Source organism: Microtus ochrogaster, chromosome 16 (genome assembly GCF_000317375.1).
Source record: "Microtus ochrogaster isolate Prairie Vole_2 chromosome 16, MicOch1.0, whole genome shotgun sequence".
Taxonomy (NCBI): domain Eukaryota; kingdom Metazoa; phylum Chordata; class Mammalia; order Rodentia; family Cricetidae; genus Microtus; species Microtus ochrogaster.
This window is the reverse complement of record NC_022018.1, coordinates 45566567-45581494: the sequence shown is the minus strand read 5'-3', so window position 1 is coordinate 45581494 and position 14928 is coordinate 45566567. Positions and strand designations below refer to the sequence as shown.

General features: G+C 41.4%; 1 protein-coding gene across 1 annotated transcript in view; it reads right to left on the bottom strand.

Moving 5' to 3' along the window:
• Positions 1–14922, bottom strand: part of Tmem170b (transmembrane protein 170B) — a 40810-nt gene extending 25888 nt beyond the window's left edge. The window contains exon 1 of the mRNA XM_005355083.3: positions 14726–14922. Coding sequence (XP_005355140.1) covers positions 14726–14822 — 97 coding nt within the window. The 5' untranslated portion in view covers positions 14823–14922. The remainder of the gene's footprint in view (positions 1–14725) is intronic.
• Positions 14923–14928: the final 6 nt, after the last annotated feature.

Here is a 14928-nt window from a genome sequence, read left to right as displayed (position 1 = left end):
CTGCACCCATCTGTAATACCCCTCAGCCCTGGCTACCAAGTCACTAACCAGCTCCTATGCTTCTGACTTACTCCAAACATGGTATATGAGAAATCAATATCGAGGCATCTAAAAAACACTTGAGTAAAAACACACCAAAGAAAGGTAGACACTGGCTGATCCTGCTTGTTAGAAACCAATGAAAGACCGGGCATTAGTTATCAGATGGATAAGATGGATAATGGGAACAGTATTTTAGAGTCTTCGCTGTTGAAGAGAGTCTAAAATACTTCTGAACATTTGTACTGAAAATAAAGTTTTTAAAAATTAGGCTTTATTTCATTTTTTAGTTCATCAAAGTAGATAAAATACTCTATTAAGCTTTTTGCTCCTGGAAATTACCTAAAGCGCAACTTCTTCCCTGGAGGTAAGACCTAATCAATTACATCTCCATCAAATCCTCCCAGTTGTCATAACATGCAACACAGATGGAAACCACTCCCATGGGCTACCATTACATAAGAAATGTTTACTTAAATATTCTAGTACTAGAATAAGACCTATCATCAGAAACACACTGGGACTGGAAAGAGCTCAGCTGTTAAGAGGGCTTGCTATGCAAGCATGCAGACCTGTGTCATGTCCTCATAACACGCACACAGCAGGCTGGGTATGTGGCATATGCCTTTAGCCCTAGGACACAGACAGGAGCATGGCCAGGTCTTACTGGCTTCCAGCCTAGCTGAGAAAATATAAGCTCTCCGTTCAGGAAGAAAGTCTGCCCTCAAAAAAAAAAAAAAAAACAAAACAAAACAGTGATAGAGGAGGGCACTTGGTGTCGTCTTATGGCCCCCATGCATAAGCAGCCATACGTTCCCCTCAACAGACATGTATGTGGGTACATTCACACATGCATACACACATACACAAATAAACAGTAACTATCCTTTCTAATAAAAACTATGTATTCGACATCGCCTCAAGATGAAAAATCTGACACCTACAAAAGACAACATTTAGGGACTATTCATAATATTCAGCTTTATATAAATAGTCCCTGCAATATTTTAAAATAATCTAGTGTTCAAATAGGGTGATTTTAAGGTTTGGTTGTTTTTTTTTAAATCCAGGGAATCCAAACATACAGAAATTGCTCCCGCTACATTGCGTACAGCAGAAACTTCTGATCTTGTAATGTCGGATTACACTATGGGATACAATGCATTTATAATTTGGTAAGATCCCCTAGCTTGGGGCCAATAAGTGAATACAGCCTATGAGTCATATCTGCTCCATGCTGTCTCTGAACAATCTATGGCTAAAAATAATTGCACACTCAAAGAAGATTGTTTAAAATCCAAAGAGGAAAATTTCATAAAAAATTCTACATGGACACCAGAATGCATGCTCAGACCATCCATGGATGCTATTGCACTACAATGGCAGACTGAGTAACTATGACAAGGACCAAATGGCTTACCAAGCCCCAAAAGTTTAGTGAAGTCACTACTTACAGAACAGAAGGATTTGTTTTAGAGCAGTGGTTCTCAGCTTGTGAGTTGTAACCCCTGAGGTTGAACAAGTCCTTCACAGGGGTAGCCTAAGACCATTGGAAAACACAGATATTTGCATTACAATTAATAACAGCAGTAAAATTATAGTTATGAAGTAACAACAAAATAACTTTATGGTTGGGAGTCACCACAACAAACAGTATTGAAGGGTCGAACTATTGGGAAGGCTGAGAATCACTGTCTTTGAGGGCTGTGGAGTTTGAGTTGGTGCGGTTCCTGGGGTCTTGTGCCTTGTACATAATAATCACACACTGGACACTGGGCTCTCTAATGTTTTCCAGGTGATTTTCATGTATAGCCAAGCATGAGAAACCACAGCTCTAAAACATGATGTTCAAATCACACAACTGAATGCAACTGTAGAAACTGGTATAACCAAAGGCAAAAACTGTTAAGAAATGAGGAGTGTTAGAGGCAAAATAGGGAGGGATTGGAATGTCACAGAGTCTAAACAATGTCCACTTTACTATGAAGATGGAAGGTTTAGGACAGCCAACTGAAAAATCTTTTAAGTTTTAAATTTTGGACAATTTTATATGTGCATATAATGCATTATAACATCCACTCCCACTACCCTCTATCACCTCCCCCTTTACTGCTGACTCCCTTCTTCCCAACTACTCCCTATTCTCATATTTATCTCTTCCCATCTCCCTCCCCCTCCCTTTCTCTCTCTGTGTATGTGTGTGTGTGCACACACGTGTGACACATGCCTGCATGTAGTGTAGCCATATCTCCTGTGTGTTCATGACTGTAATGGCCCAGCCATATCTGTATCTACTACATATTTTAAATACAGAAGTTACACAACAAATTCAATTTTTAAAAACATCACTCTGGAAGATACAGGAAACTGAGCCTGGAGCAAATGGGCAATTGTGAGACGATGTCAGAAGTCCAGAGAAGGGCCAGGCAGTGGTGGCTCACGTCTTTAATCCCAGCACTTGGAGGGCAGAAGCAGGCAGATCTCTGTGAGTTTGAGGCCAGGCTGGTCTACAAGAGCTAGTTTCAGAATAGGCTCCAAAAGCTACAGAGGAACCCTGTCTCAAAAAACAAAAACAAAAAAAAACACACAAAAAAGTTAAGAAGTTAAGGCCTGGACTTGGCTATTTGGAAGGACCACTGGTCCAGCCTAGATGAGGGAACAAGAGAGACGTCATATCTGGACTCCCAGATTTCTAGAAGGGACTAGTGGATAAATTAAAGCACATGGATTACACACATGGAAAAGCATGTTTGGTCTACTTATAAGACTATCCAAAATGTGAGTGAGAGACGAGGAATAAAGAAAACTAAATGTAGGAAAAAGCCAAGTAGACAAAGTAGATACTACCTAACCTACACCTTTATATAGCTTTACTTTAGTTTATGTATGGCATTTTCCCTTAAATGTTGCATCTACGTGGCCATACTTTTAAATCTATGTTCTCTCAAACAGTAACTATGAATCAGAATGTAGGATATAGAAAGCTAAAAGAACTATTACTCCCCTTAAGAGATATATTGCAAACTCCAAACTTTTCCTTAGCTCATAAGGAAGGTCTTAGGTAACAAGGTCAGTCAAAAGATACTGCCATCCTCATAATGGGCACCATCTAGGAGAGTAAGAAGCCAGATCTGTTTGTTAACTGTCAGCTCAGTAAAATAACAGAATGAGAAACAGGGGTGTTGTTCTCTCCTGGGTGTGCCCTAGAAAGCCTGGATGGAAAGTAGGAGGCTAAAGAAGCCACCTGGTGATATAGATGGTGTAGACCAGATAGGTGATCACAGTCTGCTGCCCCTCAGACACTGGGGGAGCAGCAAATCTTATTACCCTCTAGAGATAAAAATAAACTGCTGCTCCAGTATAGAGAACAGGAGAAGGAAAAATGTCTACCTTCAGGGGAAAAGCAAGAGTGTCCACGAACCAAGAATCCTACTCCAAGCAGAGGTCATTTACTGCAGAAGGCACCAGAAACACCTACCCAAGAACAAGCATAGACAAAAACCAAGTTAGACCACCATGGTTGGAAAGGCAGGCATGCTGGGAAGGCTCTACTCCCAATTCCTTAGTATACCAAGCATGACCAGAATCCCCACTATGAGCCTAGCACTGGGTCACAAACAACAGCTCAGCAGCAATCATGCAGGCAAGCATCAGGATGACTGAAAACTGGCAATGGAGCACTGGCCCGAGACCAGCCCTGCAGCATCAGGTCCCATGTCCAGCACAAGTCAACAGTGGCAACCTCCAGAGAACATGAAGAATGTGGTATGGCAAAGGTAGCCACAGCAACAGCCAAACTCAAACTCAGCTCAACCCTTGAGTAGCATGGATTACTGCTGGTCTTTGCCAGTGAAGATTATGTATCTCATTTCTTTTTTTTTCTTTTTATTTATTTATTTATTAAAGATTTCTGCCTCCTCCCCGCCACCGCCTCCCATTTCCCTCCCCCTCCTCCGGTCAAGTCCCCCTCCCTCATGAGCTCGAAGAGCAAGCAGGTTTCCCTGACCTGTGGGAAGTCCAAGGACCACCCACCTCCATCCAGGTCTAGTAAGGTGAGCATCCAAACTGCCTAGGCTCCCACAAAGCCAGTACGTGCAGTAGGATCAAAAACCCATTGCCATTGTTCTTGAGTTCTCAGTAGTCCTCATTGTCTGCTATGTTCAGCAAGTCCGGTTTTATCCCATGCTTTTTCAGACTCCTTCTGCTCCTGATTTGGACCTTGAGATTTCTGTCCGGTGCTCCAATGTGGGTCTCTGTCTCTGTCTCCTTTCATCGCCTGATGAAGGTTAATATTCAGGAGGATGCCTATATGTTTGTCTTTGGATTCACCTTCTTATTTAGCTTCTCTAGGATCGCGAATTATAAGCTCAATGTCCTTTATTTATGGCTAGAAACCAAATATGTATCTCATTTCTATCTTGCATCCAACAATAAAAACTAAGACACACTCAAAAACTGGAAAACCCTCTTCTGAGAGATACAACAATCAACAGAACCTGACCCAGATGGCAGTCTGCAAAGTCACCAGGCAGCGAGATTTAAGAGCTAGTTGGAAACTCTTAGAGTTAAAACTTCTACACAGAAGTTGAATAAAACATATTAGATAGAAAAAACAAACCTTAAATGGGCTCATTAAGAGACTTGAGGCACCTGGACAAGGAATTTAGGTACTTAAAGATATACCAAAAGAAATTATTAAAACTAAGAAGAAAAAATACAGTGGAAATAGAAGAAAATACCCAAGAGTTACAGAGCTCCAACAAATAACTTATGTAATTGGGATCCCAGAAGAGACAACAGGAAAAAAAGATATTTGAAGAGATAGTCACCAAGAGTCTCAGAATCCAAAGTCAGACAAGTAGTATTCCCTCCACAGCAGAATTACTGAATTGGAAGCCAGTATCCTCCACAAGAAAACCAAAGGGAAGAAGGCAGCAAGCAAATACCTATATCTAGCAAAAATGTCTTCAAAAAGCTAAGTCACAATGAAGATTTTTTTATTTCTTCTGCTTTCTATTTCTTTTTCTTTTCTTCTTTTTATTTTGTTTTTTGGAGGGAAAAATTAGGAGATTCACCTGTCAGCACTCCCATGTTAAAGCCATGAAAGGAATTTCTTTGGCCAATGGCACCATTGTGAAGGGCCACTGCATGAAGAAGGAGTAACAGATTAAATAAGCAGATACAAATCTTTCCATCTATCCCTCAAGATGAACTCCTGTCTCCACCCTCTTGAACTGTCCTTTAACATACAAGCCTACTTAGATCTCTAATAGCTCTCTGCTTTTGCTTCCTAGAAGATGAAAACCACTAATTTTTAAAGTCAGTTCTGGCACCTTCAACAACTGCTTAACACACCGCCTTTTAAAAGTTATGGCAATACTGTTTATTACCCACTTAGGCTAAATTACCCTCTTTCTTGCTAATTATATAATTTCAAAATCGTAAATTACAATATGCAGCATTAAACAGTAAAAAGGAATCTTTAGAAAAGCAGGATTTTTCATTTACAATAATCAGTTGCACTTGCTTTAAAATGCTCAAGTTATTTAAAGTAACTTAAAAACTGCTCTACATTAAAGCTACAGCAGTCTCTCATTCAGAAACGCAATGGAATAATTATTTAAAATCAAAATCTATATGAAGGTAGAATAGATCAACTATAGAAAACTTCAATGGTATTACTTATATGTCCTCAAGCTACTTACCTTGAGGGCATAAGGTGATGCTTAAAAAAAAAAAGTAGTCATACTACAACATGATTTTTAAATCAGACACTGACCTAAAAGCAATCTTAAAAATGGGTAAGATTAAAAAAAAAAAAAATGGGTAAGATTTTGCAGTCTCATCATATAGGGGAAAGCTAAAAATAAACTTTTTATAGGAATAGCATAACTTCTAATAAAACTCCACACATAACATGTTACTCAAATTAAAACTAAGTATAAGACCACATGCATGAATGGCAGGTCAGGAAATAAAGCCATAACCAGAGGCCAGGTGATAGTGGTGTGCACCTTTAGTTCCAGAACTCCAAAGGCAGAGGCAGGTGGACCTCTCTGAGTTCGAGGCCACCCTGATCTACAATATTGAGTTCCTGGACAGCCAGAGAAACCTTGTCTCAACAAATCAAACCAAAAAAAAAAAAAAAAAAAAAAAAAAAAAAAAAACCAAAAATACAACCAGAGACACTCAGCAAGAAGTGCTCAGTTGAAACACTACAGTCCCAAAGAGGCAGTGACATCACAGTGTGATGAAAACCACAGCAAGCTCAGAACTAGAAGGAAGCTGGAGATACTGAACTCAGGTTTTAAACCAAGGTACAAGGGAACAGTTCAGTCCTAAAAGCTACAAAGTCATCATAAAACAGCAAGATTTTTCTTGGCTTTGAATCTCATCCTACAAATGAGCATACTGAAAGTCTAAGGAAGGACTGCTTGAAATGTTATAATTCAAAGATTAATGAGACCTTTATTTATAAATGAAAAATTGTTTCTGGACTCCTAATATTTTCTCAACTTTCCTTAATTCTTTAAAATTTCTAAGTCAGTTTTTCCTAAATATCAATACAATACAATCAATATTACTGTTATCATCATCATCTTGTATTTTTGTTGTTGTTGCTGTTATTGTTAGACAGGGTCTCTTTACATAGCCCTGGCTGTCCTGAAATTCACTTAGGTAAATGAAGCTGGCCTTGAACTCACAAAGATCATCCTGCCTCTGATGGGATTAAAGGTGTGGTGTGCATGGCAAGATCAATATGAAAATTGACACTAATGTTATAGGTAAAAAAAAGCAAGGTCTGGGAGATACATGCTTGTCTAATGTAAGACAGATTACAAGGTGGAGAGATGGCTCAGTGCTTAAGAACACTTGTTGCTCTTATGGAGGACCCGGGTTCACTTCCTAACACCAACATGGTGGCTCACAACCATCTATAACTCCAGTTCCTGGAGATCTGATGCCCTCTCCTGACTTCTCAACAGACACTGGGCACAATGACAAAAGTCAGATTCGTGACACAGATTCTTCTGACTCCACATGCAGACACAAATCTAGAAGGACCACAGTTAGCTTGGCGTCAGGAAGATTTCTAACAAACTTCAGTTACAGATTTACAGACACTTTAAATATTTAATTCTATATGCTTTCGATTTAATGAAACTACATGACTTAGAAATTTTAAATATATGCCAAGTGTGGTGCCTTACATTTTTAATACCAACACTCGGGAGGCAGAGGTAGGCAGAGTTCTGTGAGTTGAGGCCAGCCTGGTCTACAAACCCTAATACACACACACACACACACACACACACACACACACACACACACACACTATACATTAACAGGGATCTTTATGGCTAATGATTATATAAATGAAGTATTTTAATATATTATGGTACTATCCTCAAATATTAACTGTTCATATGGAGAGTCTGTCTATGGTCACCCTACTCCACTACATTAACTTCCATCATGTTACAGAACAGTGAAGAGCTCATTCCAAAAACTCTTAGTAGTTTTTAAGCATACACTCCCATTTGCTGAGCACTCCGTGACAGAATCACCCAAGAGCAGCTCTAAAATCCTTGAAGACCCATACTTTATACTTGGACTGGACCCTCATTGCTGTATACCCAGCCCTAGTGGTTCCCCATATGCAAGCAAGGTTAGTAGCAACTACTTCAGCCTGAAGTTGTGCATGACAGAAGGACAAGGACATTTGAGGATGCAAACTAGTTTCCTATTTCTGATTTAAAAAAACAAAATCTTTGCTTGACACACATCCAAGGGCATCACTCCTGTTAGGGTACTATACCTGGAACACTCTATAAGCAGCCGTCCTGCCCTCGCTCCTACTATCATATACACAGGTCCAATCTCCTTTAGTTTTCTTCAAAATCCTACTCCTGGTCCTTTCCAAAGTCACCAAGCCATCAAGAAGCACTTCTGAAAGCGCCCAATCTTCCAGAACCATTTTATCTGTTTATCAGCATGTACCACAACGGCCAGCACAGGGCTTGCAGTCAAGGCTTCCCATGGCTACTCCGTATAACTGTGCATGCCCAGCAGCCTCCTTTCTTATGGCCTTCTGTTTCTCTGCGACTGCATGCCCTCGCTCTCTCTGTACTGCCACGATTCCTCCCTCTGAAGACCTCAAGCCTTCCTGCCACCTGCCACCTGCTACACAGATGTGTTTGTGGAAGCTGTCTCTCTGGTCCCAGGACAGTCTACAGAGAACACAGGCCCAGCTGACAGGTGGACGGGAGCACCCAAAACCAGCACTACTCCCGAAGAGCCTGTTCCTTGTTCTGAGTTTCAAAACTTGAGAGTAACTGTAACTCAACATTAAAGCAGTTCAAATCTGTAAGTTAATGCTCACTGCAAAAGAGGCCTATGAGGGGATCACCAGGTGCAATTTACCTCTGAGTAGATGACACGTTTGCTGAACAGCAATGATTCCTCAAATCCTGAGCCACATCTCTGCTAGACGTGTACCCTACCACATGGGGCGTTAATCAACTAAAACACATGAATGTCTTAGCGCCCTGTCCTGCTCACTAAAAAGGTTTAGAAAAATGTTATATTCTACAAAGAAAGTTCTAACATGGACATGTCCACATTCTTAAAACTAAAATGCTAGACACAAACTGTTTTGTGTAAGAATGATCTAAGTCATGGTGAATTACGAAAATATGAGACAAATCAGCGTGCTCTCAAGTACTCAGGACAGCTCCTCAAGGGAAGGGCAGCAACACAAGCCTGTCAGCTGCTCAAACAGGCCAGGTCTCCAAGGTCCCCACCTGGAAGTCACACGTCATCTTCTTTAAGTCCTACAGGAAGTGAATATGTGCTCCTAGGTTACACTCCAGGGCTAGGCATGTAGTCTCTGGTAAAATCTGGCTTTTCCTACTTCCCTAAATTTTAGGGAAAAGTTTCTTTAAGCTGAGTCTACTTAATTCAAGGTCAAGTTCACTAAATGAAATTGATAGCCCCTCCCCAACCCCCCTTTTGTTTTCTTTTTCAAGACAGGGTTTCTCTTTGTAGCCCTGACTGTCCTGGAACTCACTTTGTAGCCCAGGCTGGTCTCGATCTCACAGAGATCCACCTGGCTCTGCCTCTACCTCCTGAGTGATGACATTAAATGAGTGCACTACCAGGGCCCGGCTAAGGTTAAGGAGACCTCTTAAATGTGGTGCTGCCACCACTGTGCAGTTTGTAATTAACTATTACTGGTTAGAGAGGTCATTAAAATATGTAATTGCCCTATCACACCTTAAACACTCATACACATCGAGCTAATAAGTTACATAGTCACTAACTACAGGGAAACACATGGGAAGTGCTCTGTATAGCTCTGGCACAGAAGCTGGTGGATGAGTTAAGATTTCTCTCCCCATAACTATGCACAGTCAATGCTCACCTCTCAGGCAATGCTTGCCTGCCACACCTGACCACTTTTAATTCTGGCTCCCTTCCCTAGACCCAATTTCCCTTCCTTTCCAGTTCGGGGTTCCTAGAACAGTTACTAATGCACAACATCTCTGACCTGTCTTTACAATTAGCTCAGTCTTGGTGACTAAATAAAGCGAAGATAAATGAAATTATGTTATATAATTAATTATTAAAAAGTCAAAAATCAGATATTCTTTAAATGAGTCCACAGTACTCCAGACTTATGAACAGTTCCAAAATAACGGAGTGGAAGTGAAGTGCGAGCCCAGGGAACAGTAAGTCTGACTTTTCAAAGCTTACAGCCTCCTGTTAAACACACAGGCGGGCCTTCTAGAATGATGCATGCTACAAAACACAACCTGCCTGCACTACTGTGCTTATCACAAGAGTAAGAAACACCAATCATGTGCTTCAAAACAGTCACCTGTGGGATTCTGCACACATACACTACACAACACAGCATGTAGGATTAAAGCTGAGTTTACCAACCGAGTAACAGCAGTGGATTTCTGACCACTCTCGACAGGCCTGCCTTAGTAAGGGAGTATAACCTAGCAGTGAACACAGAGTCACACCAAGGGAGCCCCAGCTACCTGAAAACAACAGTGAAGGTGTTCACCACACCACACAGATAGGAACTATTTCTTCCTTTCTGGCTGACATCAACTATGAAACTCTAAATGGAAACCAGCACAGTATGTGTATGACTACTCTGAGAGGAAATGGGTATCGACAGAGAGACCCCAAATTACCAGGGGTTCAACTTACAGAGTTTCAATTTTACAATGCTGTCAGCCTATGTCCACCCAACCACTCTCTCTGTTCTCCATTGTGTGTGCGATACATGGATGCTGTGTTAGATGACTTCCAGCCAACCAGGAGATACTGTAGCTCATTTTAGGTAGGTCAGGCTAAGTGTTGGTTTTGGTAAGACAGATATATTAAACATACTTCCTATTAGTAGGTTTTTTTCATTACGGTGGGTTTATCAGACTATAACCACATCATAATTTGAGGAACCACTGTGCACACATATACATGTACATACAAAATGAACAGTATATATACACATATATGTATATATAGATATGCCTATAAGCTTTTCTTCTTCACTATATATTGGACCCAAGACTCTCAACACTTATTACTAATAAGAGAAGAAGGGGTACACTTGTCCCCCACATTTTCTTCTCTCAAAGAGGAAGTGGACAAGCCTAAGTGTATAGCATCTACTTTCATCCCAGGGCTCAGTAACCCTTCCCCTACCCCACTATGTTTGGCCAGCAGTAAGGACTTGCCTTTTCTAAAGTAAAATTCTTCTCTAAATCCCTAGTAACCAAATTTGGATCAGAATACAAATTGGAAGCCAAATCAGTTAAGAAAAGCAAAATAAAGCAAAAAGATACAGCTAATTATCTGGAGAAAAACCATCAAGTTACAAAGCTGAAAAGGTAACAACAATATCGAGTCCAACTTCAGATTGAGGGGTGGGAATTTAGAATACATTCACAGAAAAAGGTACTTGTGAATGAAGAAAGGAAGGAAGCCATTCATCTCTACTAAGCTTAAAAAAAAAAAAAACCTATATCCTATTCAGGGTTAAGCAAAGGAGGAATCCTAAATACTACATCCAGAGGAAAGTATAGACACACAGCAGCTGTGGACGGTGGTCACCTAGTGACAGACACAGGATTTGGGAGCGGCTTGTTCTCAGAATCTTCATGTGAGTGTCTCCAAAGAGGGAAACATTAAACAGCTGACCAAACCTTAGAGGGTCCTATGACTGGGAATACTGGGATATATTTTCAATAATATCTAGCATTTTTCAGCATCTTCTTTTAACAGAACAAATCAGTAAACCATCATTCAAAAATCTCAGTTTCTATGGTTTCAGCTACCTGTATCACCAACCAAACACACCAAATGGAGAATTCTAGGAACAAACAAGTCATACTTTCAATATTGCTGGCCATGCTCAACAGCACGGTACCATCTCATGCGGTCCTGCTCTTACTAAGAATCAGCTCTGTCAGCTCCCTTATCATGCTGACTGCTAGCTACTGGATAGCCAGCCTCGGTCTTGCAATGCTTGTGTTCAAATAGCCCATTGTTTTACCTAAGAGCATCAGAGTGCAACAGGAGTGCCACAGGAGTGACAGTGTATGGTTAAATTTGTTCCAGCTTTATTGTGTTAAGCATCTTACTGCACCTAACAGAGTAAACTGTATCATAAGCACACATGTTAAGGATTAGATACTCTCTGTGGTCTCAGGCAATCTGGGGAGAGGGCAGGGGTGAAGAAGGCTGGAGGGCAGGGGTAGAGGAGGTGTCTTGGAATGTATGAGACCCAGCCACTGGAGATACCTTTCCATATTCTCAGGCTTCGACAAGTATGTGCCAGGCTAATCGTAAGTATCATTAGATTTAAGTTTTCTCAGACCTGCCCGGGTTAAGCAGCTATATGGGACAGAAAGGACTGCAGGGAACTGCAGAGCGGCTCCCACCCTGCCTCTGCCATTAAACATCTCTCAAGGCAGGCTGCTAAGACAAACGGGGAGTTCAGAAACTCTAAAACTCTCAGGTTAGGATGCTTCTAGTTCTCCGTTTACGTTTATTCCTGTCAAAGCAATGCATACATCAGATTGCTTTCCAAAGGTCAGACTCCTGCCTCTTAGACAAAATCCTAAGAGTAAAATCACATTGCTTGTCTGTACAAAGAACAGAAATGAGAGCTTACTTCTCTCTTATTTGGTATTTAACTAACCCAAATTCCCAATACCCAGATTTCTATAATTCCTTCAGCCATAATCCAAGATACCCTGGCTTTATACTATGCTTCTTTTCATTATGCTTCACTTACAAGTTTGCTATGATGTCAAATACGCCTTCTGAATTAACAGTACATATTACAATTGTATTAGCACCAAACAGAAGTTTACTCTCTGCTTCAATGTCTGTATATGTAAAGAAACACAAGCTCCCAAAAACTATTGAAAATATCAAATAGAGAACATGGAAGCCAGGGTACCAAGCACTAAATCCAACTGTGCTCAATATGCATTTGCGTGTCTTCCAAGTGTGTGAGATGACTGTCTACAAAGACCGTCTAAGCACCTCATTACACTTTAATGACACATTTATTCCAAGAGACCTAGATGAAATGCAATGCAGCAGCATGTTTAAGTCCTGCATTAGGTACTATTTCACAGTCTAACTTCAATAAACATGGATCCAGCACTCACAGTGTGCCAGATGCTGGTGTGCTACGACATGAGAATTCAGAAATGATCAAGACAGTGGCCTTGCTTTCAAAGCACTCAAACCAGAAGAGACAAAAATGTAATGCAATTAAAAACAGGAGTAGGTACAAGGAGCAGAAGTAGAAGAATGAAGCAAGAAATTCACACTGCTTGATGAAGCTAATACAGAGCTATGGGAAGCGCAAAGAGAAGGCATTCTGTAGGCAGGTTCGCACTGAAGCCCCATTTGCTCCCTATAACTTAGGGTAGTTTAATTTGCCTGAATTGCTTTGTATATAGCAGAGTTATTAAGATTAGAAATTATATACAGAGAAGGAATCCATAGGAGACATCCAATAAATGGTGGGCTTATTGCCTTGGGAGCCGTGCTTGCTTGCTCATTTTAAACAGACCAGGCTGTACAGTGAACTGCATCTCTTGACTAAGCCTCAAGCGACATGCCGGACAGCTATGATCCCATGTGTGCAGGACACACAGAACCACAAGCTGTCGTTTTCTATAAGCAATTATTAGGCTCACACCAGAGATAACTGAAGCTCTCCAGGATTGCTAACTGCTATTACTAATCAAATGGGCGACTTGTGGAGCGGAAAAGCCATCATAATAATGAAAGTGTTAAATGTTTTAAAAGACTGCTAAATCTTGCCTACAGACCCACACATCTACACGTACTCTTATGACTCCCTTGAACCAACTTTCTGTAAAATACCTAGAGGAGCCAAGCTAGTTATTAATATAGGTAATATATATTCTTACTAAATATATCATTATTCATTAATAAACAATTCAGACTTTGGAAATATGAAACTGGATAAATACAAAATCACAAGTAAGATAAAGAAGTCTATCTTGAAATGATCTTTATATGGATTTAACTTTTCAGAACTATATAAACATGCAGCCAAGAAGACTCTGCTGGCTCCCGAGTTCCCCCAGTAGTGTAGTTTCAGCATAGAAGGAATTAAGTACCCTGAAAATTGTCCTGTGCTACGTAATTCCATCACATTTTCCTCTGCGAACATGTGAGCCCTGTATAAACATATGCATATGTATACTATGTGCTTTTAACTTGATATAACAGATTTGAAGTATTACTGTTCACTTGGAGTTAAGACATTTTAAAGAACTGAGGGGGTTTTTTTGGGGGGGGGTTGTTGCCTCAGAAAAGCAGACGCCCCAGACTCAAACTGTTAATCGCTTTCCTGTCAGTATTGCTCTTTAGAAGGTATTTAAAACACACAGAACTCAAGAGTATAAACATTTCCACATTAAGAAAACCAAAAGTTTCTTCCCAAAGCAAGCCTACAGATTAAATGAAAATATTCTATGTATTAAAGCCTCACTCCAACAACCACAAACTGATGCTATAATGTAGCGAAATTCAATTCCCAAACACCTGATTATTGAAGGGAAGTACACTGGATTCCCAAATGTCACAAAAGCAGCATCTTGAGGCCAGGAGACACAAACAGACAAAAGGAAACTGGTGAGAAGACAGACAGCTGCTCTGACTGCTCTAGACCTGGGCCCAGCCCCTGACCCACTATAATCTAATTAGTCATCTCCAAAAAAGAAACGAATGGTCCAAGCAAACAGATCACCGTGAGCAGGGAATGAACTGCTGCATCTGGTTTGAGATCTGTCGGCAAGAAAATAAGCTACACCAGGAAAGAAAGAATAAAAATGATGGAAACTGCAAGTAGCAGAGAGAGAGAAGAGGAGAGACAGAGAGAGAGAGAGAGACAGAGACAGAGAGACAGAGAGAGACAGAGAGAGAGAGAGAACGCGCATGTGTGTATGCGGGGCGAGTGGGAGGGGGGGTAAGTGACACAAACGTGAACTGTGATCCAGTCTGGACACTGACGTGACTCGCGCGTGCTCCAGCGGCCGGCACCGGGCCGAGGGTTCGGACGCCCAGAACACGCGTGGAGTGAGTGGGTCCCCACCGCTCCCTCCGCCCCGCACATTACCCGTGAGGTTCCTCAGCACCGTGCCATGGGCCCAGAGACTCAGGACCTGCTGCACCGACAGGTTGATCATCGAGTGGTCGGCGCCCTCCGCCCTCATCGTCCCCGCGGGGCGGCAGCGGGGCGCTCCGGGGGGCGCCGCTCGGCGGGTGTCGCAGGCAGCGTCCTCCCCGCCGGGGAGACATCGAGGAGCGCGGGAGGGCGAG